The sequence below is a fragment of the Poeciliopsis prolifica genome, unplaced genomic scaffold (assembly GCF_027474105.1).
Source record: "Poeciliopsis prolifica strain line A6 unplaced genomic scaffold, Auburn_PproV2 SCAFFOLD007, whole genome shotgun sequence".
Classification (NCBI taxonomy): Eukaryota; Metazoa; Chordata; class Actinopteri; order Cyprinodontiformes; family Poeciliidae; genus Poeciliopsis; species Poeciliopsis prolifica.
The window spans coordinates 5,409,214-5,434,017 of record NW_026562382.1 but is presented as its reverse complement, the minus strand read 5'-3'; the positions used below and the strand labels follow the sequence as shown (position 1 = coordinate 5,434,017).

The 24,804-nt window shown below is 38.3% G+C and overlaps 1 protein-coding gene across 1 annotated transcript; it reads right to left on the bottom strand.

Annotated features, from left to right (window-relative positions):
- Positions 1–869: 869 nt before the first annotated feature.
- col8a1a (collagen, type VIII, alpha 1a) lies at positions 870–12,170 on the bottom strand. Its single transcript, XM_055032024.1, has 3 exons — positions 12,099–12,170; positions 5,182–5,485; positions 870–4,151 (listed from the first exon to the last, which is right to left on the bottom strand). Exons 1-3 carry the CDS (start codon positions 12,168–12,170, stop codon positions 2,206–2,208), a joined length of 2,322 nt encoding a protein of 773 aa, XP_054887999.1. The 3' UTR covers positions 870–2,205.
- Positions 12,171–24,804: the final 12,634 nt, after the last annotated feature.

The following is a 24,804-nucleotide window of genomic DNA, read 5'->3' as shown; positions in this document are numbered from 1 at the left end:
GATCAGACACATGTTCTGATGAGCAGCTATGATGAAGCCAGACGGAGTTACAAAGATTTCAGTGATTTCAAAAATAGGTTTGGTATTAACTGGGTTGGAGATTTTACATTTGATCTCCTATTCATATGAATTCAGTTCTGTTCTATTCAATTATTTTACCCACAGATTCCCTAATAAAAATTAGATAAATAAACAAATGACAATGTTATTTCAAACTTTTGACTTAGATTTTGTTTTGATGTCAAATTATTGAATTCAACAGAAGGTTCAGACAATTCAGCCTTTGAACAAAGAAGACAAACTACTTCACCAGTGCAAAGTTTTCTATTATAAAGTTCCTGTTATCTTTTAAACTCTCTTCTCCATTGTTTTTTTTTTTTTTTTTTTTTTTTTTTTTTTTAATGGCAATTTTTTTTCTGATTTTCTTCTATTTTCCTTTCAACTGAACATATTGACGTTCCTGGTGGAAAATAGTTTCTAATCTGTTTAGAGCATAAAATAACCTCTACCGTCTATTGCAAAGCAACTGCCTCCCCTGTGTTGCTGCTGCACACAGGGGACATAGTTGCCCAGAACATGTTGGGGAAAAGTAATTTAATTAAAAAAAGAATAATAATTTAATTTAATTCAATTCAATTCAATTTAGAGATTTCTTTCCAAATAATTCACCAGTGTCAATTGAGTATGTTATTCCTGCTAATATTTAAGCAGAATATGGACCTTAGTTGTATTTTCTATAATATACTGTCACAAGCAGAGCTGCTTCTTTTATAAATGCTGCCCTGAGCAAATAGACATAAACAACAAGCTGCAAGTATGCATAGCATTATGCATGCAGCTTACTGCAAAAACAAATAATTACTCAGATACAATTTTAATGAACATTTATTTTTTTTAAATGCTCACAACAAAGTTTAAACACCAACACAATTCGATTACAGGGGCTCTTTTTTTAAAACTTATTTTTTCATCATAATCCATTACATGGGAAATGGATTGTGAACGATGTGCTTCTAATATGAAATTGTGTCCTACATCCTAGTTTTGAAACAGTGAATTTTGAATTAAACCTGTTAAATAAAAATAATTACTGAATCACTTCAGTCAAAAAAAATTAAGAAGCCCAAATAAAGTTATTGTTCCCAAAAGATATTAGCCTTCCCATAGAGGGGCAATTGAAAACATCACCTTTTTCTTAAGAAATAATGTTTTTTAAAAAACTGAATGAGTACCATTCCTCACTAAAAGTTACTTTCAAACAAGAATAGTATACTTGTAACAATATTTTATGTCATTGCTATTCATTGTGGTGAAATGGTCTCTCGTAGTCTGTGAGTGGCTTTATAGATCAGCGCAATAATGTGTTTAGAGTTTATGGGTTTTTCACAGCAGCAGATTCACAAAATTATCAGCAAACAATTCAAAATAAAATAACATTACAGTGTTTTTCTAATCTCTTCCATAAAAGCTCAATATTCCTTGTAAAGCTGTAATGTTTTAATGTAATGTTGGACTTTACCATAAGGTTTGTGTTCCTCAACACAAGAATAGAATAATCAACATACACTTGTATGAATATAGTCAGTTCCTTCATGCATATTGTTTTACAGACATGTAGTTAGTTACCCCTTGTGTTCTTCTCATTGAATTTTTCTATTAATTTTTTATTTTCGCGAACTGAGACATTTTCAGCCTGCAAAATAATACACGCTAACTTTAATGACAGGCAGAAATAAAATAAAAAAAACATCTGTATTTAGATTTTTGCATTAATACCCCAAGAGGCAGGAAGTATAAATGTAGAAAAAATTAATTTACTGTCAAAATTGGTGTACATTGTTATAGTTTTGTTGCTTTTCACATTACCTGCTCAATGCCAATTATGATGTTGTGCAGGGACTGACATCGACTAGCTGTAACAGTGTAATTAACAGAGAGAAGTTAATCTCATTATCTTGTTAATACATTTCATAAACTCCTTTATATTTATTAAAAATAAAAAAACAAGTCTTAGGTCTCCCACTTGAATTGATTTTCAGATTATACAGTACAAATTCTGTGCTTTCATCTCTGTTGACGAGAGCAATGTTTTTTGTTTTTGTTTACTTTATATTAAGGAATGCTCAGTCTAAGATAATTTATAATACCATCATTCATTATACAGCAAAAAGCTTCCTCCTTTCCTTGATCATAAAGTATGTGACTTTACATTGGATAGAGCAAATACCCAGTAAAGGAGGACTGCACATATTGTCCAGCATAAAATCCTGAGGCTTGATCTGATGGCATTTGAATATACACAGTGTCCCCAGGTTGAAGAGGCAGGACTGCACTTCCAGAGGCTTGGTCTAAGGAACCCTTTTTGTATTCATCGTATGTATACATCACAGGCTCATTGTTTCTCATCAAAGCCACCCACAAGTTCTCTCCCTTGCAATGAATGTGGTAGGCAAAGTAGTAAATGCCAGGGATGTCACAGGTGAAGACTCCTGTCTGAGGATTGTAGTTTTGGCGGCCATTGTACAATAGCTTATCAAAAACAACTGGACTCCCCACAGGTGGGAAGGCAGCGGATGCTACAGCCGTAAATGCTGGCATTTCAAGCCCACTGGAACCCATCACTTCAGCCCCACCTCCACCGTATTTGCTCTTTTTGCCATAACTTCCAGCTTTAACACCATCTAGTCCTGGTCCCATCTCAGAAAGAACCCCCGCCATTTCTGGAGAAAAAACAGGTTCACCAGGTGGTCCTGGTGGTCCAGGTGGACCAGGTTGACCTGGCTGTCCTGGGAGTCCAGATGGTCCCTCTCTTCCTTGGGGTCCTGCAGGACCAGGCAGGCCTGGACTCCCAATGACTCCAGTGCCTGGTTGACCAGGAAGTCCATTTTCTCCTTTAGGTCCTGTAGGACCTGGAGATCCCATTGGCCCAGCTCTACCATCTATTCCAGGGATTCCTTGAGGTCCTTGAATACCCTTTTCCCCAGGTAATCCAGCCACTCCTCTTAAACCAGGAGTTCCCGGTGGACCAGCTATACCAGGTAGACCTTTATACCCATCAGCACCTTTAGGACCACTTGGTCCAGGTGGACCTCTAGGACCTGGTTCCCCAATTTCCCCAATTAGACCAGTCTTACCAGGGAGCCCTGGAGGACCAAGGTCACCTTTGGCCCCATCCAGCCCTTTAGGTCCTCCGTCTCCGCAATCTCCTTTAGCACCAGGTGCACCTACGTTTCCAGGTCGTCCGATCGGTCCTGTAGGACCTGGAGGACCACTTGGTCCAGGAGGTCCAGGCATTCCAGGTAATCCACCATGGCCCTTTTCTCCTTTAGGTCCTGGAGGTCCAGGTGGTCCATTCATTCCTTTATCGCCTTTTGGTCCTGAAATTCCTTGTTTACCAAATCCTGGAAGTCCTGGTTTTCCTGGCAATCCAGGTTGTCCTGGAGGGCCCTTTTCACCTGTCCTTCCTGGTTCTCCAGGCAGACCATTTTGACCTGGCTTTCCTTGACCAGGTTGACCTGGTGGGCCAGGTGGTCCTCCTTTTCCAACTGGTCCAGGAAGCCCAGATTCTCCAGGATGTCCTTTGTGTCCTGGTGGCCCTTGTGGACCTGGTGAGCCATTCAACCCTGGTTTTCCAAAACCTGGCAGCCCTCTTGGGCCAGCCGGTCCAGGAGGCCCAGGAAGTCCTTTGTGGCCAGGCTGTCCCGGAAGGCCCAGTCCTTTGTCTCCTTTTGGTCCTGGTAATCCTGGCAGTCCTGGCAGGCCCTTGTGACCTGGTTCTCCTTTGCCACCTGGTTGTCCTGGTAACCCCTGTATTCCTGGTTTACCTGTTCCAGGAAGCCCAGGTGGTCCAGAGGGTCCCTGAGGACCTGGTTGACCAGTGGGACCTTCTTCACCTCTCTGTCCCATTTTCCCCGGAGGCCCAGGCTCACCAGTTACACCTGGTTTTCCTGGTACTCCAGGCAAGCCCAGTTTCCCTATTCCAGGTAATCCTGGTGGACCGGGAGGTCCTAGTTGGCCTTCAGGACCAGGCAGACCATCTCCTGGAGGCCCAGGAGGTCCTGGAGGTCCCTCTGGTCCAGGTGGTCCAGGTGGTCCAGCTGGGCCTTGTTCTCCCAGGGCAGCTCCTTCTACTGCACTAGGAATTGTTTGACCTGTGAACAATTACATTGATGTTAAATGCAGAAAGTGCATATTTACAAAAATACAGAAAAGTATTTAGTCCCAAAATTATCACCTGCAACAGCACATTCCTCTACAAATTCAATCTGACCTCCAATAACATTGTGATCAAGCCGTTAAGCTTTCCAGTCTGATCAAAAATATTTATGATCAATCAGGGAATAAACAGTGAACACATGAAGCTGTCAGAGATGTTTGATTCTGAGACATCAACAAAAATAATCTCTGTACTCAGTGGACTTTGCTAAATACTCTCTAGATTGGGATCCATATAGAGTAACGACCTGTATGTACTTCACAACAACAGAGAAATTTGTGTCTGAATTTGGAAGAATGAGACCAAAGTTCTTTCAATCAAGGCATTTTAGACTTAAAGAAGAAATCAAGTTGAAAACTACTGGAAATTCTGATATGTGCTATATTGCGTTGGTCAGTGCAGAAACCATGGCCATTGCAAATTTCTGATATATTTTGGACAACACACAAGCAAATGTTCTGCCTCCAAGGCATGACACATTTATTTATGTTTCAAACAAACCAAAAATGAAAGAACAGAAGTTACATCAATCTGTAGTTTCACCCAGAGAGAGCAAATTTCTTTGTTCCTTAAGTTCTTCTCAGTATTTTTAGGGGACCTCAACTGTCCCACTGAAGGGGGCTGTCAAAGTTTTTCATGAAAGCTGTGGGACTGGTTTATTTATAGTTATTTAGTGTGCAGTAATTGTCAAATTAACAATTTTTCAAAAAATTAGGAATATTCCACAATCAACCTCTTAGGGACCATTTCGCTAGGCTAATCAGAGTAAGGGTGTCGGTGTCAATGGGAAAACACTTCAAAAAATATGTTTATTTATACTCTGTACAACAATGCAACTTGAACTTTACCATACTCCGAAGAACAAAAAGTATTTATATTTTTCACATTTCTGCAGATTTCGCCATGTACATGTCAACATATATGCACTTTGTCAATGTGTTGTTGTGTTCAGAGGGATTTCTAACCTTTTTCTTTGCCAGCATTGTAATTTCCCCCTTTCCGAGGATTTTCTTTGCCTTTGAGTAGGGGCATCTGGGGAAGCTCCTTCCTGTAGTGTGGAAACTGCATGTAGGGCACTTCTTTGCCAAGGTACTGTTGCTGAGGAAAACCTCCCTTGCCCATGTTAATATGCTGAAAGTGGTGCATTGGCTGGTATGGCTGAGGGTGTTGCGTGTGACCGTAATATGCACCACCAGTCACAGATATGAAGACGACAAGCTGGAGCAAAACAGTGGCGAGAGGCCCAATAAAGGGAGGCATGACCAAAGCCTGAGGAGAGAGTGAATAATTAATGATATTATATGGGACACAGCTGATTTTATCTCTGCCAGCAGAACATCGCATTTCTAATGTTTTATCTCCAGACAGGAAGCAACAACAACCCTTTGTCTCCCTCTCCTGGACATTTCTAACAATTACACCTGTCATTTGCTACTGAAACAATTGGAATTTGGGAATTAGGTATGTTGAAACCCTATGAATGGGTAATATCAAGGAATGAAGAACTTTTTTTTTGTTTTGTTTTGTTGGTATTTTCATTTAGCATAAATCCAGATTAGTTGATCTTGGAGATCAGCTTCATCTAAGAGAGGCAAACAAAGTGAACTTCTATTTTCTTCAAATGCCTCTAACCTCAAAAACATCAAGCTGATTTATGTAAATGTTATCTAATGCATCTGTTGCATTACAGATGCATTAAATTTACTAAGATTTCTACATATGCACTGCTTCTAGCCAGAGTAGCAATCAAAAGAAAGGTTGTCTATAAACAAAAAAATTCTGAACTGGCTCACTCAGTGATTGTGTTTAGTACTTGCAAAAAAATATCAGAGCTTTTCGTGACAAAAATAATTTCTCCAGACATTTCAGAAAATATAGGCTACTCATTATAAACTAAACAAGCTGTTTTTGGATAAGAAGAAATTAAGAAGAAAGTACATAAACAAACTAACATGTACATGCATATATAATAAACGTAAACATAAAAACACAGGGAAAAAAAGCTTTTTTAATCAGAGAAAGTGGGATTCTTAGAAAGTTACCAAGAACAAATTCCTGGTATGTGTGAAAATATTTTGCACATAAAGCTTGATTCTTTATGTGCAAAGACACTGAGAGATATCTCAGTGTCTGCATTAAGGCAACTTTTATGTGAAACCCACACTTTCATCAATATCTATGTTTATACAGTTTAAGACTGCAGTGCAGATAGGTGCAGGTAGGGTGGGTGTTACAGAATATTCCACTTCATAATATTTGGTTGAGTATATATTGTAACACTTCACAGCCAGAGATTAACCATGGTACTTTGCATTAAAACAAACTGGCCAAATTCATTTCCTGTTTCATACAATGAGAACAGGATTTGTATGAAACAGGATTCAATACAAATAATTATAATCCAGCTGTCATGGTAATGGAAACCACCACTTTTCTATATGAAAGAAATGCTGTTGACTAAGTTTATTGTTGCTGTGCTCGGTATGCCTGGACTCTAAGGCACCAAAAGCAGCATCACTCCTTCAAAGGCTACTTCTCATCGAAACAGACAGTGGCACGGCTACGTCAAAATTACCAGAAACACGAGAAAAGCTCAAAGTAGGAGAATATCTCATCGTGTCTTATTGGGAAGTAAAACGTTTCAAATTTAAATCAGGCAATTCTGCATTTGTTGTGAATACTGGAAAGAGTTATTCTGAAATTTTGTTTTATCAGCACTTTAGGTTTATTGAGCCTTTTGTGTCCTTCAGAGTCAAGATCCATCCTTTGACTAAGAGGAGAGTTGGTTTGTTGAACAGCAGATCAATTTAAGATCTATGAAAACTCTGCAGCAGAAGCATAATCAATGTATTTACGCTGAGTTAGTCTTCAAATTGTAGGCCATAAAAATTGTACATATGTCTGTCTCTCTGTGTGTAAATGTTTTAAGTACTTAAAGTACTTATGCGGCTCCAAAATTGGTGGATCTATAAAACAAAAAAAACAAAAAAGATACATCAGTTGTCAGTAAAAAAAAAAAAAAAAACAAGTAAAAAACAAATAAAAAGAAATCAAAGGATGTTGGTCCACAGATTAAGATACTTGCAAAAATGTGGAACAAGATGTGGTTTACAATACGGAGCAGCTAATTCACAATGCAAAAGCAAAGCTGAAATACTACAAATAAAGTCACAAATGCCATAGGAGTTGAAAAAGACTTGTTGTGAATGCAAAGCAGGAATAAAGATGATCAAACCATCTCTTCCATCAATTATACAGGGCAATGTGAGATTGTTGGCTAACAAGTCGGGTGAACTCCAGGCCAAGACAAGGTTTCGGGCAGAGAATCAGAAATGTATGTGTTTTACTGAGTCATGTCTGCAGGATTGCATCTCCAACTCTGGCTTCTCTCTACCAGGCTTCCTAACTACACAAGCAGAGGGAGATTAAAAGAGGAGTGGCAAAAGAAAAGACAAGGATTAGCTGTGCTTGTCAACAACGGATGGTGTCATCCAAGAGATGTTACTGTGAAGTGTCATCTCTTCTGGCCAGTTAATAAACTCTTAGCAGTAAGTTTTCATCCTTATTGTTAACCAAGAGATTTCTCAGCTATTGCCGATAATGCACGCACTGTCGCCAGTTCAGTTGCTGCTAAACAGATAAAGCTCCCCAATGCATTTATGGCAATACTTTAATCATACCTCACTTTCTGTTTCACTTCTTTTCAACAGTTGCTCTGCCAGAGAAAACAAGATGCTGAATTTGTTTTATTTTCCAAAGCAAAATGTTCTTTCGAAAAATAAGATGTGGGATTCTGCAGCTCTTCAGACTTAGCTTGACTTAAAAAAATGTTCTGTTGTGTGGAAGATGTCCTGCCTGGTTCTGGGACTGAAGAAAACACGCCCATCAGTCATCAGCATCTATAAACCTGTTGCCCTGACATCGCACATCATGAAGGTCTCAGAGAGATTCCTGTTGGCCCACCTGAATGAGCAAAGAAGCACTTATCTGGGCTCCCTGCAGTTTGCTTTTCAAAGTGAAGCTGAAGTTGGAGTTAGCGTACTGCTGAGTGCTTGGGGAGACGGACAGGCGGACAGCGTATTGCAAGAATGGGGAGGAGGTCTGACTGTACGCTAAGCCCCCTGAGCTATTCTGTTTTTCCTGATTACAAATCAGTTCATGTAGATTTAAGTTGGATTCTCTGATCAACATTCAGCAAACAATGAAGGTTAAAGTTCAGATACTCTGTTCCAAATATTGAACATATTCTCTTAAGTCACTAAAACAGTTAAAAATGTAGTGCAGAGGTTGAAGCTTCAGCAAAATATCACCTATTTTCTGACTGTCACATGAATGTGCTGTGAGTGAACAAAAAGGAGTTAGACAGTTATGTCATAAAAAAGGGGGACAAGGGGAAAGTAAGAAATGATGCTTATTAAAGTACTGAAAACATTTGCAGCTCAGCAGATATAAAATGATTCATGACCTTGTGACTCTAATGGTAAATATGGAAATACAGAGCAAGCAATCTAACAGTTACAACAATATCTCACCAGGATAAAAAAGACGGATGTTTCCTTCAAAAACAGGAATGCCTGAAAAAAAGTCCAATCTAAAATGTTTCTCCGATACATCACGTAACTTTGCACAAAGAAAGTTTATTTTTTGTGCAGGTATGTACATTTTCTTGAATGAGTATTTGTAGCTAAAATAATTGATAGGCTTCATTCCTCATCACTTAGCTCTTAGCATGACACAGTGAAAATATCAATCTAAATCGAATTGAGGTGTTTCACATCAGATTTCAGCGGTTGAATGTGACAGCCGTGTACACACGAGACAGTGGAGTTCAACAATGGAAATATATATTAAGCACAGCTTCCATTTGTCTCCAGAAACCGTGTCCCATTGTGAGACAGACTGTTCTCCGTGTCTCTGTGGTTCCTGAACGCTAGCTCAGAGTTCAGAATGCCCAGTTCTTGCTCTCCAAGGCCTTGTTTGCTTTTAAAACTCCTCTGGATAAGTGACTGACTCACAGATGGCACAGGGGTCACAGGACAGCTCGGTTTGCAAACAGATGAGGAAAAGGTCTCAAAAATCCAGAGGTGATGAGATGTGAGCACAGAAATGGTTTCTTATAGAAGTACTACACTGTTTGTGTAAAAAAATCTAAACAAAGACATTATTATTTAATATATGTAATTTAAAATGAATATAGTTAGAGATTAAAGTCTATTTCAAGGTACAGTTCAGGGTCTTTGTGGCTCTTTGTAGCTTAGTAAATATCCCTAGGTGTCTTCCTTTAGCATAGATTCAGAAGGGATGGTCCTGGTAGATGAAGCTAACATGTTGACAAACAGAGGGGCAAGACTGAAACGGACTTTTAACATCTTAACACAACTTAATTTTAACAAACCATCATGGTTCTTCTTCCATCGGACTCCCCAATGCAAACGAGTTTGGAGCCTCTGTGCTCCAAACTCAGTTGGCGCACACAATAATCAATAATCAGTCATCTTCCTGTGGGAAACATGCACTGAAAACAGGATATAAAAAGTGTTTCTGGTCAGATTAACTAGCCAACAACCACATAGCAGTTTCAGTAAATGCTTTTGTATAAATTTTCACTTTGTCCTGTTTTTATTTTATTCTTTTTCTGACAGATGCTCTGAATGGAAACACTTGACATGTTCTGCTCTCAACAGATGTTTCAAACAGGAAGCTTATTGGTGCCGCACCACCTCCATCCTCCATTTTCTTTGTAAATGATCATTGGCTTCTTTCTAAAAAAAAAAAAGCAGTGCAATGTAAACATGATAATGATCTCTAGATTAATAGAATATTGTCTGCCAATGCTTCTGGCCAGAGTAAATATCTCACTGAAAAGTAAGACAATGTAAAAAAATGATAAAATAACACTTTCATAAATTGATATAATATTTTTGCTTTTCATACCACTTTACTTATATGGTAGACAGGCAATCTGGCCGAAAACAGGTGTACTAATAAGAAGAAATAACAATTTTGAGACTGAAGTTGGTTTAGCACAGTGGTGCAGTTGGTAGCACTGTTGCCTTGCAGCAAGAAGGTCCTGGGTTTGAATCCCGGTCCGGGGTCTTTATGCATTAAGTTTGCATGTTCTCCCTGTGCATGCGTGGGTTCTCTTCAGGTACTCTGTATTCCTCCCACAGTCCAAAAACATGACTGTCAGCTTGATTGATTTCTCTAAATTCTCTTTGGTTGTGTGTCCTGTCTGTCTCTGTGTTGCCTGGGCGATGGACTGGCGACCTGTCCAGAGTGTATTCTGCCTCTTGTCTGTTGACCGCTAGCGACTGATACCAGCAACTCCCCAACCTCAAGAAATAAGCATGTTAGATAATTGATGGGTGGATAGAAGTTGTTTTAAATTAGCAAAACTCTGCTTTGATGTTGGTTAAGCTTCAGCGTAAGGGACCAACTAATCTCGATTTACGCTAAATGAGGCACAAAGTTAGTTTTGTAGCACAGGTGAAATATCAAATCCTCTTGACTTTTTAACAAAACTTCACTTCAAAAGTGCTGGTCTTTCCCTTATCTGTATCATCCAAACCACCACAATGTCCTCTCTGCACCCACAACCTTTTGCCAGTTTTTTTTTTTTTTTTCTTTGTTAAACTCTTAATCTCAGGAGGTCTTTGGTTGTGGTTTCTTGGTGAAAGGAAAGAAAAAAATGTGTAGCCCCTGAACGCAGCTTTTAGCAAAGAGTACTTCATAAAATCAACACATGCCCAAATCACGTCAGGAACCTTCTCACTCAAACAAACACTGTGCACATACTATTGGAACGCAGCTCCTCCAAACACACTGTCACAGCTGTGCACTAAATGAGCTAAGTGTTTGCCTCCCTTTCTCCCCTCATCCTTTCCCTGCCATCAGTCTTGGTCTTTATGGCATTCTTTAGGCCCTTTGTGCGTTTCTGGTTGTTACTGAATAATGCAAACATGGGGGTTGCAATGTTGTACAAGCAAATAATCAGTTTCAGAGGTTATGTGTTCTTGAAAAGAAGCTGCAAAACAATTTAAGGTCCTACTCCCTGCGGAATGGTTCATATATTCAGATTAAAACACACATCAGTCCATAATACGTTGATGTGAAATTACCAGAGTGGATTAATTTAGTCATTTTAGACAATAGTTTAAGACTATTTTTCTGTACAATCCTTTCATGCACCAACAAGTATACAGGTGCATCTAAATAACTTAAAATGTTATTGAAATGTTAATTTATTCCAGTAATTCATTATTTATTGGGTAGATTCATTAAACAAAGAAACATCTTCAAATATGATGGAAAAAATGTTGTCACATATAAAGTTGATGCTTTCGAAATAGAACAACATAGAAAGAGTAAATTTCAATGCAGAAAATTACGTAGCCAGTTATCCAGGCAATTTCCTCCCAATATCAAATCAATACAGTTATAAATGTCCTTAGAAATTAACTGAAGTCACCAATATCTATTAATTGTTTGATTTATTTTTTTTTTTACATTCAAGGTTACGTTCAGCATTTCTGGCTGATGGCCAGCCAGCCATGTGGGTTTGAAAACATTTTTCATAAATGTGGTCGGCCAGTAGGTGGCAGATCCATTCTCTGTTAGGAGAGGTTTCCAATCAAAGTATGTGTATTTTAATGATCAACAAACTGGATAAGAGCACCAGCAGCCCTTAGGTCTCAGTTGGTGCATTCTGTCTTAAATCAGAAGCCTTCAGTAGGAATCTAACCCCGTCATGAAGGATTTGGGAAGCTGTGACTGACAAAAAAGTAAGACATGCCAGAGAAAGAGAACATTATACAGCATATCGGTTGGAAGAGACAGAGATCCTGCAGGCTAGCGGCCCTGTTTACTCTGCAGTTTTTCTCACCAAACTGCTGCTCTCGCCCCCGTCGCATTCATCTGTCAGTTTGGCTTCAACTTTCTGCACACATGCATGCATGTGGCGGGACTGAATGAATATTTGCCTTCAAGCACAGCTTCTCTCTCTGACTCACAAATATGGATGCATATAGTTGTTTGTGTCATGCAACAGCCTGAAAGACTCCAGTCTGGGATTAGGAGATATTCTGCATGATGATGTAGAGACTTAGTGCTGCACAGATCAAATTTCTAAAGTCTTTCAGAGCTTTTTGTTTTGAAAATAGATCAAATAGTGGGAGTAAATTCTTAAAAGTTGCTCATTTTGATGTAGCTGTATTGTGTGGATTATTCCTCTGTAGAAAGTCAAAGTGAATGTAGCAGAATTAATGTTTTACCTTCGTTAGTCAATGAAAGGTGATTCCAAAGAAAACGCATTTAAATAAGAAAAAGAAAAAAAATTAAAATCTGAATTTAAACTGTGACTAAATGTGGAACAGACATGTAGTTATAATCAATCCGAAAGCTAAATGTATTAAATCCAACATTCATGCAGCCCAATTAAATATACCACAAAATAGAAATCAGAACAAGCAATAGATGAACTGAATAAGGTGAAGAGCCTACCTTCTGAGGAACCAGTTTATGGGGAAATAAACACTCCAATCACACTAAGAGAAAGAACAGCAGCCTGAGAGAGCCTCTCCTGGCAGATGTGCCAATAAGAAACACTCACCTTGTGGACAGAGCTTTTATCTGCTGCAGGGTGGAGTCTCTGGGTGGGTGGGAGAGAAGAGAAGAGGCAAGAGTAAATACAATAGCCCCAAAAATACGCTGGACCACAACTGATGGCGACAAAACAGGTTCACTTCTACTTGGTAAGCAACCACAAATGATAGCAATAATGAATCGTGAGTATTTTCTTGTTAACTATGTATTAAGTTGAACATTGAATGCAGTGGAAGAAAAGTCTAGAAAAGCTGGGAATAAAAATTAAGAAAAAAAAAAGTAAACCACAAATAACAGAAGAATCGCACAGCATCTCAATAATTTTATCAAATTCAAAAGTACTTTATTGAACCCATTGGAAGTTTAAATGTTGCTGTAACTCATTTAATTAAAGCGCTATTGTAGATGGTGATGGCCGTGGGCAGAAAACATTTCCAAAAGCAGATTTTATTACAACAAATTATATGGTGAATATATATGTATACGCATGAAACGTATCAATTAAGTTACAAATATATAATATAATATAATAATAGTCTGTACTTCTACACCTTGTGATCAAAGGTGTAAATAATCATTTGTAACAGTAAAATATAATTCCAACAAACTATTAGCATGCTATTTTTATTAAATATACCTTAAAGAAAAACACTGAATCCAGCCGCACCGTAAAATAATTTTCTTTTCTTGTTTTGCATATTTTACTTTTCATTCTATTATTGCAAGACTGCGACTCTACATCAGAATTAATGTGGAGTTTTTGATTGGATGAAATTTGTAAGACGTTTCAATCACATCCATATAAAAATAAAGAATAAGTCAATTGGAAATTTGTGTCCTTCTGTGAAAAACAGTCAATCAGCATCATCTTGGTGGAACGTTCAGCCTCAGCCTCAGACTGAAAATGTACTTCTCCTCTGAGGGTCTTTGTCATCCTCTGACGACAGAGTCTTTCCAGGCCAGGTTTTAACACCTGGGTACAACAACTTCCTCTTGACATCTGTCTACTTCTGACGTGTCAGACAGACTAAATATACACAGTCTCAATGTGCATGAGGTGTGGTTTATGTACTGCGTTTCTGTTTCACTTGTATACACACTGTTATTTCAATGCTTTTGAGAGATAGCGTCTTTGTCTTAATTTTGATGACTGATTTAATGTCCTGGTTGTGTTTCAGCGTGTGTGTGAAATGGACAGTGAATACAAGAGGCTCCAAACTCACACCAAGGTGTAAAAGGGCGACTGTCTAGTTGCATCACCAAAAACCAGCCACCAGCTTAGACAGAGGAGCTGACTAAGCTGGTGATTTGAAAGTTAATGGATCCCGATGTGGCATACCGTTTTATTGGTAAACATTTTTCTTCTTCTTGATGGAATAAGCAAAAAAAAATGTGTGGAAATGATTGGTTTGGCTATAATTTGGTCCAACAGCATTGATTGTGTAATTTTTTTAGAATCGAGTTTTCATAAGCCGCTACATAGAGCAGTGCGGTTCTTGTTTCGGTTCTGCCTGCTAACGCAAAGCTCAAAGAAATGCTTATAAAAGCACTTCTATGAGACACTTGCAGACGTCCATTTTGAGGTGCAGTGTGAAAGGCACATGGCAGACAGGGGGTAATGAGCTGTGTGTGTGTTTGTCCTCGTGCTTCAGTCCTCTTCCTGTTCTCCTAATGAAGCCTCAATGTGCCTGAAAACAGCCTCACACCATCCGTCCTGCAGCACATGAAAGAAAACCTGAACCAGTTCAGAGCTGCTGGATCATGTGACTTCCTTAGGGTTGAGTCTTTATATGTCTGTATTTCAACAGTGGTGATTAACAGGCTTCGGACTCTACTCAACAATTTTAGCAGAACAAACGAAAAAGGTTCTTAAATAAGTAATAAATATCTAATATCTTCCCCAACTCAGAACAGTTTATTTCCAATAGGAAGAATGAAACTGAATATGTTATTGTTTGTTAACCTTGCTTTACCAAATCAAACATGTCTTGTTTCTACCTGTACTATCTATTTTTATCACACAATCTAAAATGAAACAATAAATTGGAAAAACGTCAATTTGTTTTGAAGTAAACAAAAACTAACTGTGGTTTCTGAAATATTACTTATTTAGAATAGCCTGGAGTGTTTATATTTTAAACAAAAATATAAAAAGTATCATGTTTCTTGTACACATGTGGATAAATCTGTCTGTCAACTTGTTTTCTTTTTTTTTGCAAAACCAAAATTGTGAGGCTTATTGTCACCATTTTTGAAAACTCCTAAATATTTGTAAGGACTGGAGTTAGTTGGCATTCTTTAAGAAAATTGTGAAAAGATAAGTTAGGCAGCCTTTAGAAGTGACATTTTGCACTATCTGGGTGCCACAATAGTCCAAAATGTGTGCAGTAGCAAGAAGACAATAATAAATGCAATTTCTTCTGAAATACTGACATGGATCTAAAGTGTTCAGTCCTCAGTAACATTCACAGTTACTTATATGGCCCCGCCCAAGCAGCTGCCCCATCCTAAATGGGCAAACAATGTTTTAAAGGTTACTTTTCTTACACTTCAGGAAGCATGAAATATGCTCTCATGTTGTTTGGGGTTTGACTTATTGATTCTAGTTTCATTATGATTCTGTGTTCATTAGTTTCTCTCTATAAGCAGACCAGCTGTGTTTCCTTGCTGGTTCCTCAAGTTAAATCCTATTACTGCCTTGCTGACTTTTTGCTCCTGGATTCATGTTTTTGTTCATTGCTTTTCATTAAACATTCTTCATCTACTTGCTCTCTCTGCCCCTCTGCATTTGAGCCACCACTCCTCATCATGGCACTTCTACATGACCAACCTCAATGGTACAAAAACCTAAAACTGTTATTAAGATGAAGGGAGCTATGGATATTAGGCAATATAATGCAATGTGTGCCATTGCTTCACTATGCTTTACTATTTAACCCATAGTAAAGCAATGCTGAGTTTTTTTGTAGCAGTTTATGAGTTGTCGAACTGTAGCTTGGTCACATTTTCAGATGAGTTAATGTTGGGGAGCTGGTAAGGCTCCAGCATTCCTTGCTCCATTCTTCTTTACCGTGAGGCAATGCTGGAATTTGCCTGGTAAACAGAAGCAAACATCTAAAAGTGTCTGTGTCACCTCATCTTCAGGCACAGAGAGTTGTGGAATGTCAACGTCCTATGATACTTGTGAATGATAAACCTCATCAGCCTGGATTGTTATTCCTTTAATTAGCCATTTATTTGTATGTTCTGTGATGAAACACAAGTTTATCTTTTCAAAGAGTGAACTATTATTTAGGCCTGTATGATGTCACTCAGTCAGTAGAGAACATTTTCAAGAACAAGTGCGTTGTTGGGGTCATATTATGCTTTTCAACTCCAGAAGCATAATCAGCTTCTTTCTTATTACATTTTTGGTATTTTAACTCTTTGCGCCTTTGCAAAGCTACCATGAAAATTTCAAGGCATTCAATTTCTATAATGTAAAATTCACATTAATATCCTTTTAGGTGAGAGTAAAGGCAACAAATTGTTACCGATTCTGTTGATAATCTTTATCGACAGAATTTCTAGGCACAGCCTGTTGATTAGATCCATTTTGGTGGCCTCACCAAACAATGGAGGAAATGATAAAGTTGGATCATGTCTTTGCTTTGCGAAGATGATAGGATCCTATTGGCTTCATCAGATTGTGGTTTTGCCATATTTAGTTTCATGTCCTAGTCATGTCTTTGAAGTGTGGGACGAAGCCAAAGTGCTCACAGAGAATCCCAACCATTGGGGGAACATGAAAACTCCATGCAGACAGAATGGACCGTGTTGCTTCATGGCGTCAGGGCCACCAACTGCACTACTGTGACTCAAGGTGAAAGTGTGTGACTTAAAGAGGCCGTCGCAGGTTAAAGTCCTGGCTTGTTGACCTTTGCCAAATGTCCTATGACTGATTTTCCTCAAAACCTCAAACTAAAACTTTCGCATTTCTCAGGGTGTGAAAAACTTTCTTGAGGGCAAGTTTTGAAAGAGTCAAAACTATGTTCTGATACTCTTCTTCTATTTTGAGGGACACAGTATCCAACTATACATTTGTATTTCCATGTTGTTTTAGTTTACCAAAAATTGACCTTTAATCTAGCTATTTCTACATGATTCTTAGGTCCTTTACCACAATTTCCATTTCTTCACTGACTGGGATGACTTCACCTCCAACCTGTTATGTGCTGTAAGGATATTTCTTATTCTTTGGTCTTCAGTATATTTAAAAGACATAAATAATTTGCTTAAAGAGTCTCCTGAGTCATGTAAAAATGTCAGTCTCACTGTCAAAAAGGCCTTAGGTTTGTTAGTCCATTTTTTAAGAAAACAGTGTTGCCGCTCACATTATTGGACTCCCAGGACTTATACCACAGTATCCCTCTCTCTTGCAGACCTCCACACCATCTGAGGGAGGCATTGCACTGATGTCAGCATCCCAAGACCCTCAATTTTCCCCTTGAAGACCAAACTTGTTGCAAATGTTGCCCAGTTTTCACTTGAAATGGACATCATGCATTATCAGCCTTTCAATTACATTTAATTTAGCAAAATCTGCTTCAACTTCAGACATGAAAACTCCCTTTCTTTAGAGACAGACATTTGGAAGTCTCCTCTTAGTCTGCTGGGCCTGACTACATACATGTTCTTATGAGGGTCATAATGTACATGTTTGCGTGTCTCTGTGAGTAAAAGCTGTGTTTAGCTCTGAATGTTTGCTCTTAATGGACGGGGGTGCACTTTCCCACTCAGATAGTCTAAACTGAGACAAGTCTTCACACAGTAGTGGCACACAAAAGCTTACACACATTTAGTGCAATACACCACCTCGTGTTCCAACATGTTCAGTGTGTTTCCTCCATGAATTCTCCGCTTTCCATACCATATGCAGCACCCGGCTAACAATCCTTCAGTCAGTCAGCAACCTGTAACATCACCGTCTGACACCTGGGCTGCCTGGTGATGACGTCAGTGACGCGAGAGAGATGGGTTTACATGGTACGAGGAGGTCATACCATGTCGTACTTGTTCTTGAAAAGACTCATTATTTGGAGGACCATATCAAAAAGTGGTTTATCCCAATTAAATGTTTTCTCAAGCCTTACAGAATTAATTATGCTTTTGTAACTAGGGAGAAAAACTAAATAAATCAATGCTGGTGTGGTGTCTGAGAACAGTCCTGGCTCTTGTGATCTGCACCTCCTGCTACCTCCAAACCACATAAAATGCAAAAAATATTGTAATTGCACAAAACACTTAACCTCATCTCCCTGTTCTCATAAAAACATACTTCTTTAGAACAAATCAACAAAATATAAAATTGCATCTTCCTGTGTCTTCCTGGCAGCAGCCAGTCACTGCATGTTGGCATTTTGGATCATTTCGCTCGGCTTGTTTCGCTACATTTAGTGCAAGACCGTTTGCAGCGGCCGTTTGTTCAGTACGCCGCTGACTGCACTCCCACTGACATCACAAACATAAAGAAGTAGAAAATTTGTTTCCAAAGTAACTAAGATGTTATATTTAATTATCTGGTATTTATTGCTGGGCAAAATAGGAATCAGATATCAATCATAGCAAAAGTCAAACGGCACAACTTTCCAAGAAAATAGTGGATACTCCTTGAAATTTGACATTGCATGTCTTTGGTTGTGGGAGCTAAATCATTAGGTGCTGCTGCTCTCAACCTGAAAGACAACAAGCCTCTGAATCAAGCTCGCAACCAGAGATTTTCTTTCACTACAAAAGATTTTTCCCATGATAGCAGATAATCACACAGTGTAATATGAGTACTATGAAGGTCTTTTTAAGCTAATTCTGTCATCTGCCCATCAGAGAGTGACTATTCTGAGCTCTCCAGTCCTTGAAATTAGATTCTTTGTTCTCATCTCTGCATTACCAATGGACATGTTTGTCAAATATCCCGTCTCTCACCCGAAACGTTCGCTGGAAATAGGCACCAGCACCCCTCTCAACCCCGGGCGAGACAAAGGTGCACAGAAAAGGGATGGATGGATGTTCATCAAATTAGCAACCCAGCAATTTGGCACAAAATAATATACCTTCTAAGTTGGCCATGGACATCTTTTTAAGCTGCATGCCTGGATGTATGTCCTAAAGTTTTTAAATTGAGTTCTTGCTGGTGACTATTTTACAGATTGTTCGTTTATAGAGGCACGGCATGGCTAACATGCTAATGTTTCTTTCTATGTTCTTTTCACAAATTTTCTGTTAGTGCTCGTGATCAGCTGGGAAGTGGAAAGTTAAATTTGCAAAACTGTTTCTAAGATCCAAAAGATACTGTAATAACAACAATGTGCATCCATCTTACTACCTCTTCTTTCTGTGCATGACTGCCTTGTCTTTCTTTTCTCAGTATTTGTAGCTCAGGAATAAGCATTCTGTGAGGGACATGCCAGCAGATGCAGACAGTCTGTTGATTCCTGTCACCTGTGATTGAAGTACTTATGTTTGGTAAGTGGAAGAAAGAACTGACTGGCAGACAAACATGTTATTGCAAATGAAAAGTTTATTATCTGGCACTGCAGCTGCAAATTAACCAGGGTCACAACCGAGGTGAACCAGACATGAGCACAAACAAAAACACAAATGGACTTCACACTGACATTTTTTTTCTGCTGGCATTGTGTGATTAATAGTTCTCATAGCTTTGTGTCAATTCTTGCACATTGTTTTCAGCTCTAACCACCCACATGTTGACATTGTGTTTGCCTGAGTTTCAGTTTACTGACTATGATGAATATCAAGACAAGATGATGTTGCATGTCTGAGTCAAAAAGAACAATATTTACCTACGTATCATGCTGGTCAACATAACATGTTTATTATGCACTGCACCATAATAAAAGAGACAGAATAATTTTTTTATTTTTATTTTTATTTTTATTTTTTTTGCTGTGTGGGTGGTGTTTTAACCATACATTCATGTTACAACCCAAACTTTAGTGCATGTTGCTGAGATTATCAATGACTGAAGAACACAAAGTAGCATGTAATGATGTAGTGGAAGGACATGGCACCCTTTTTGCTAATTCTCATTTATAAAATATTGCAAGAGAAATCCGACCGAATAAAGAGTGAGTTTGTTCATTAATATGGACACGCCTTCTGGACTCAAATTAGGTTTTAACTTTGAAAATGGGGGAGGCCATATCTACAGCAGTCATTTGGCGAGAGGCATGGTTTATCTTGGACAGGTCACCATTTTATCAAATGTGTGCAAAACTTTTTTGATATTCAGTGGATGTAAAAAAAAAAAGCACAATTTAGTAATTCTCCATTAAATAAGAAATGCAATTAAAGCTGAAAGGAGCCTCACCGCCGCTCCAGCCTCCTGCCAACCGCGGGGCCTCAGGTGATGCTGCCAGCCAGTGATTGCAGATGCTCTCGCGATATTTGGAGAACAAAATCCACTATTGTAAATGTATTAAATACAGTCCACCAGACGATACGCACCGATGCGATCTGTAACGCTATCTGACGACGCACCAAAAATCTGGTGATCGACTCCTGCAGTGAGGAGATATAGCTGATGGGATAACCGAGAGGACGCAGTGGAGTCAGTTTACTCGATTTTTGTTAGATAGAATTAAATATTAGGATTTATTTTGATTCATCAGAACCAGAACGTCAAGGTTCTCATTGTTGAGTTTCAACTCGACGAAGAATATCAGTCGAGAGTTCGCCACAGCTGCTGCTGCTGCTCACGTCCCGCCCAGTGAGCAACAGAGCAGGTAATGGAAAAGCTCACTACTTGGGGTAGAACTGAACAGGTATTAAGTGATTATTGCACAAATTACCAGTGGAAAAATTCCTGAAAGATCTGACATACTTCATGCGAGGTGCCAAACCTATTGCTTATTGAACCAATTTCATGACAAAATCTGCTTCATTTTATTAGTAGAGAGGCATGTGCCTGCTGAACTCAACACCAAACGTGGCTCAAACTATTTCAACTGTGCAAAATGTTGTCTGATTGGTCAGTGGTTTGATGCAATTAGTCTACATTTGGTGTATCTGTGAGTTTTTGTGTAGGAGATAAGAGTTTTGCATTTCATGGACAGGCCCTGAACAGGTCGCCAGTCTGTCACAGGGCAACACAGAGACAGACAGGACAAACAACCATGCACACACACACTCACACCTAGGGAGAATTTAGAGAGACCAATTAACCTGACAGTCATGCTTTTGGACAGTGGGAGGAAGCCAGAATAGCTGGAGAAAACCCATTGATGAAAGGATCAGGCAGAACTTGGAAACTTTGTGCAGGATCTTCTTTTCACAAGGCAACAGAGCTATCAACTGTACCACCATGCAGCCATACATACAGAACTCCTAGAGCTAAATCATATCCACCAGTGGTTTCCAGTAAGTTGTCTGACTGGAGGAGTTTCTTCTGAATAACTCTCTTGGGTTAGAAACTACAGTTTTGAAAAGTGTTGGTGTCGCTACTTTTTCAGCTCAGAATAGTGGATTTTGTTCTTCAAAATTATTTAAAGATAAATGTGGACTTGCGGTGCTGTGGTGGTGCAGGGGTTATGACTTCCTCCCGTTCTCATTATCCACTTTCCTGTCAACAGTAAACGTAGAATGTATTTGAGAACCAAAATAGCTTATTTTCTAGATCTTAGCAATAAAGCTACAAACTCCATCTTGGATAAAGAGTTCCTTATGCCAAAGTTCTTATTGCTTTTTCTAGCCATAATTTTAGTAAAGTTGCAAAAATGTCTGAGTTGGAGGGTATTGTATGAATCATTGTAACACAGTTGCTTTTTGTTGTGCATTATGGGTAGGGTATTCTGCAGGAACGTGATAGTATGTGTGGAATGCTGGTGGGATTCTTTGTTGACCTGAGACAAACAGAGAGCATTCTGGTGATTTACACATCCAAAGAAAACAGTCCTTCCCTTCCCTGTTTCTGGAATTACAAACAATTTGTAACTTGCCTCATTTTATAAATGCACCTGTAATTAGACGGTGTCTTCCAGTCAACAACTTAATATATACTGGAAATGGTGACAAAAAGTTATTTTAATGTCTTGGTGACAACATGTATTTGAACTCTTAATAGCTGGGAGAATAGTAAATATACAGTCCACAGATCAAAATGTACCAAATACAGTAATATACATTCAATATCTCATTTTGTACAGCACAAAAATTTTAAATCTCCCAAATTCTATGGAAATAGCCCAATTCAAACACCTAATTTCACAAATGTCAGAATTTAAACAACTTCAGAAAATATTTAGTCTATAATTATCATGAGAAATATTAAAATGCAGCTGTAGACATGTTATATTTATATGCAGCTGTGTGAAACACGCCGAGACCGATGAATCCAGAGATTGCATGCAAGTCAGAGTCTCAATTCTCAGAGTTTAAATGCATCATCAGACAGCAGCTTTAAAGTCAAAGCTAATAGCCATAAAATAACCCCCATTTTCCTTCTTTTGCATGGGCCTGCAAATTACAATTATGTAATATAATATATTTTGTATATATATTTGTTTTAGGAGTGCCAGTAAATCTGATTAATCACAAGGTTGCTGTGAATCCTGTTAAATTAATTGTTTTATAAAATGAAATGAATTAATAAATTCATTCTAAATGTTTTTGTTGGAGCTGTAAGTCGATTAAAACAGGATGTAAAAGTAATAAGGTGGGATATCATTTCTCATGTCTTTGTTGCTTAAAGCATTGTTCATGTTTTTTATCTGTCCACAGCACTTTAGTGTTGCTTAAGAAACCCTGCAAGACCTGAGCTCATTTAATTATCAGAGACTTCCAGCATGACCCATCTGCTGGTCTATAGGAAGAGGTGCTTATGGGGAACAACGAGATTATTCAACAACTTTTTCTGTTCTGGGTCAACTTTCTCCACCAGTTTACACATTTTTTGAAAATACACAGCAGACTACCTGACACACTTATAAGTTACAACAATGTAACATTACATTGTAATACAACCGTGGTGACGTATTTGGCTTTTCTGTTGCTTTTCTAATCTCTGTGAATACCTGCATGTAATTTGAAAATCAACCAGTTGATGGCGCTGTTGTCCCAACAACAACCACAATTAAAATCAGGGTAAAAAAAATTATCTATCCTTGCGTATATGTTTGAGTATAATATGCTTTTTTTTATTGCAAAGGTTGAATTTAACGACCGTCTTTAAAGGATCAAACTACAAACTTTAAATTGATACGTTTAACTTCTTGAAACAGACATTCAGATAATGTAGCTTCAAGAACTGACCTTGTTGCTTTCCTACAGAGAGTGATTGAAGGAGCAACTGCTCTGTGTAATCTCAGTTCTTTCCTCTTATAGATGAATTGTACAGTTTCTACAACTCAGGCTTTCAAATGGAAAGCATTTGAAAAAATTGTTTCATTAAAAACACAAACATTTTTACTTAGATTCTTTTCCCATCTAAATCAAACTTAACATGCAAAGTAGTTAGATGTATAATGATCTAAAGAAATCTGTAGATCATTTTACATCAGAAATATTGAAAGGGTGCGGCATTTTTGCCAGAAATATGATTTCCTAAGATGTGGAATAATTGTTTCCCAGAAAATTTTTTTTAGCTTGTTTACTTTCTTTGAAAAGTCTTGCTGAGTTTAATGAATGGGTGTTGCCAAGTTTGCCTGAGGAAAATCTCCTCGCCATTTGTGGTTTTATTTAATGTGAAACTGATAAAAGACTTGATTTTTATGAGAAATAATTTGTACTGTACTTAACATTTCTCATAAAATCTCAAATTGAAAGATGTTTTAAACGTTTTAACGACCGTACATCGGCATCAAACATCTGTAATGGGGCATTATTATTACCCCACTACTAATATTGGGTACTAATATGTAAATGAATGGTAACCTGGCTCTAATATTCAAACTCCAAATAAATTGAAGCTGTAAAACACAAGATGGTAATCTGACCAATCAGCTCCTCCTGTCTGTTGAATTTTGTTGAATTTTGGCCAGGGCCCACACAAAATCACTCAATGAGGCCTTTTTGGCAAAGGCTACATTGAAAAAATGAAAAGAAACAGTTTTTGTTTTCTGTCAACTCTGAAATTATTGTCTAGACTCCAGACATTCAGACCGTAGCACCAGGACAGGAACCACCATCCAGATTGAGGAAGGCAAACCGCAGCTGGTTGTTCTGAAGGAACGTTCCTCATTCAAACGTTCCTGCAGAATTCAGTATTCAAGCATTAAAAACTCCAACTTTTGCACAAATGCCTTTGTGTTTCATTTTGAGAAAGCGAGAAAGAGACAGTAAAACAATTTCTCCTGTTGTTAGATTGTTTCTAGGTTCCATTTTTCACATTTTTCCAGTGAGAAAAGCCTGTTGCCAGTATTCAGTGGTCTACTGCCATCTTGTGGGGACGTACAGCTTTTCCACTTCTGGCAAAGGCCACATTGAAAAGAGCAAAAAGACAACAGCTTTCCGGTACAGCATTTAGTTTTATGTATTTTTGTTTTGAAATTTTAATTGTTGAATAAAAAACAAAATTGAAACAAAGATGAAAAAGAAAACCCAAATCGGGCCCAAACCTTTGAGGTTTAGATCAGAACTCAAGGAAAACGAAGAACCTCCATCTGACTGCTGCACCGTTAAATACTGGTTAGATTTTGTATGGATGTTGAATTTAGGATCTGTGAGATCTCTTCAACTCATCCAAACCAGCTCCTCACTTTATTTGCACTTTATTTGCAAATAAAGTTGCACACCCCATCAAATAATATGTAACCGAAAAATTATTGCCCATGTGCAGCATACGATGTCTTCAAATTGTTGATGAATACACAGAAGTTTTTCTGGTGATTTTGGAAACATAAGTGTTTAATTGTTATCATTTAAACATAAATATACTCAAAGATTACTACCTAATTTTTTTCTCAAAAATTGAGAAAGATATTCAGAGTTGGGGG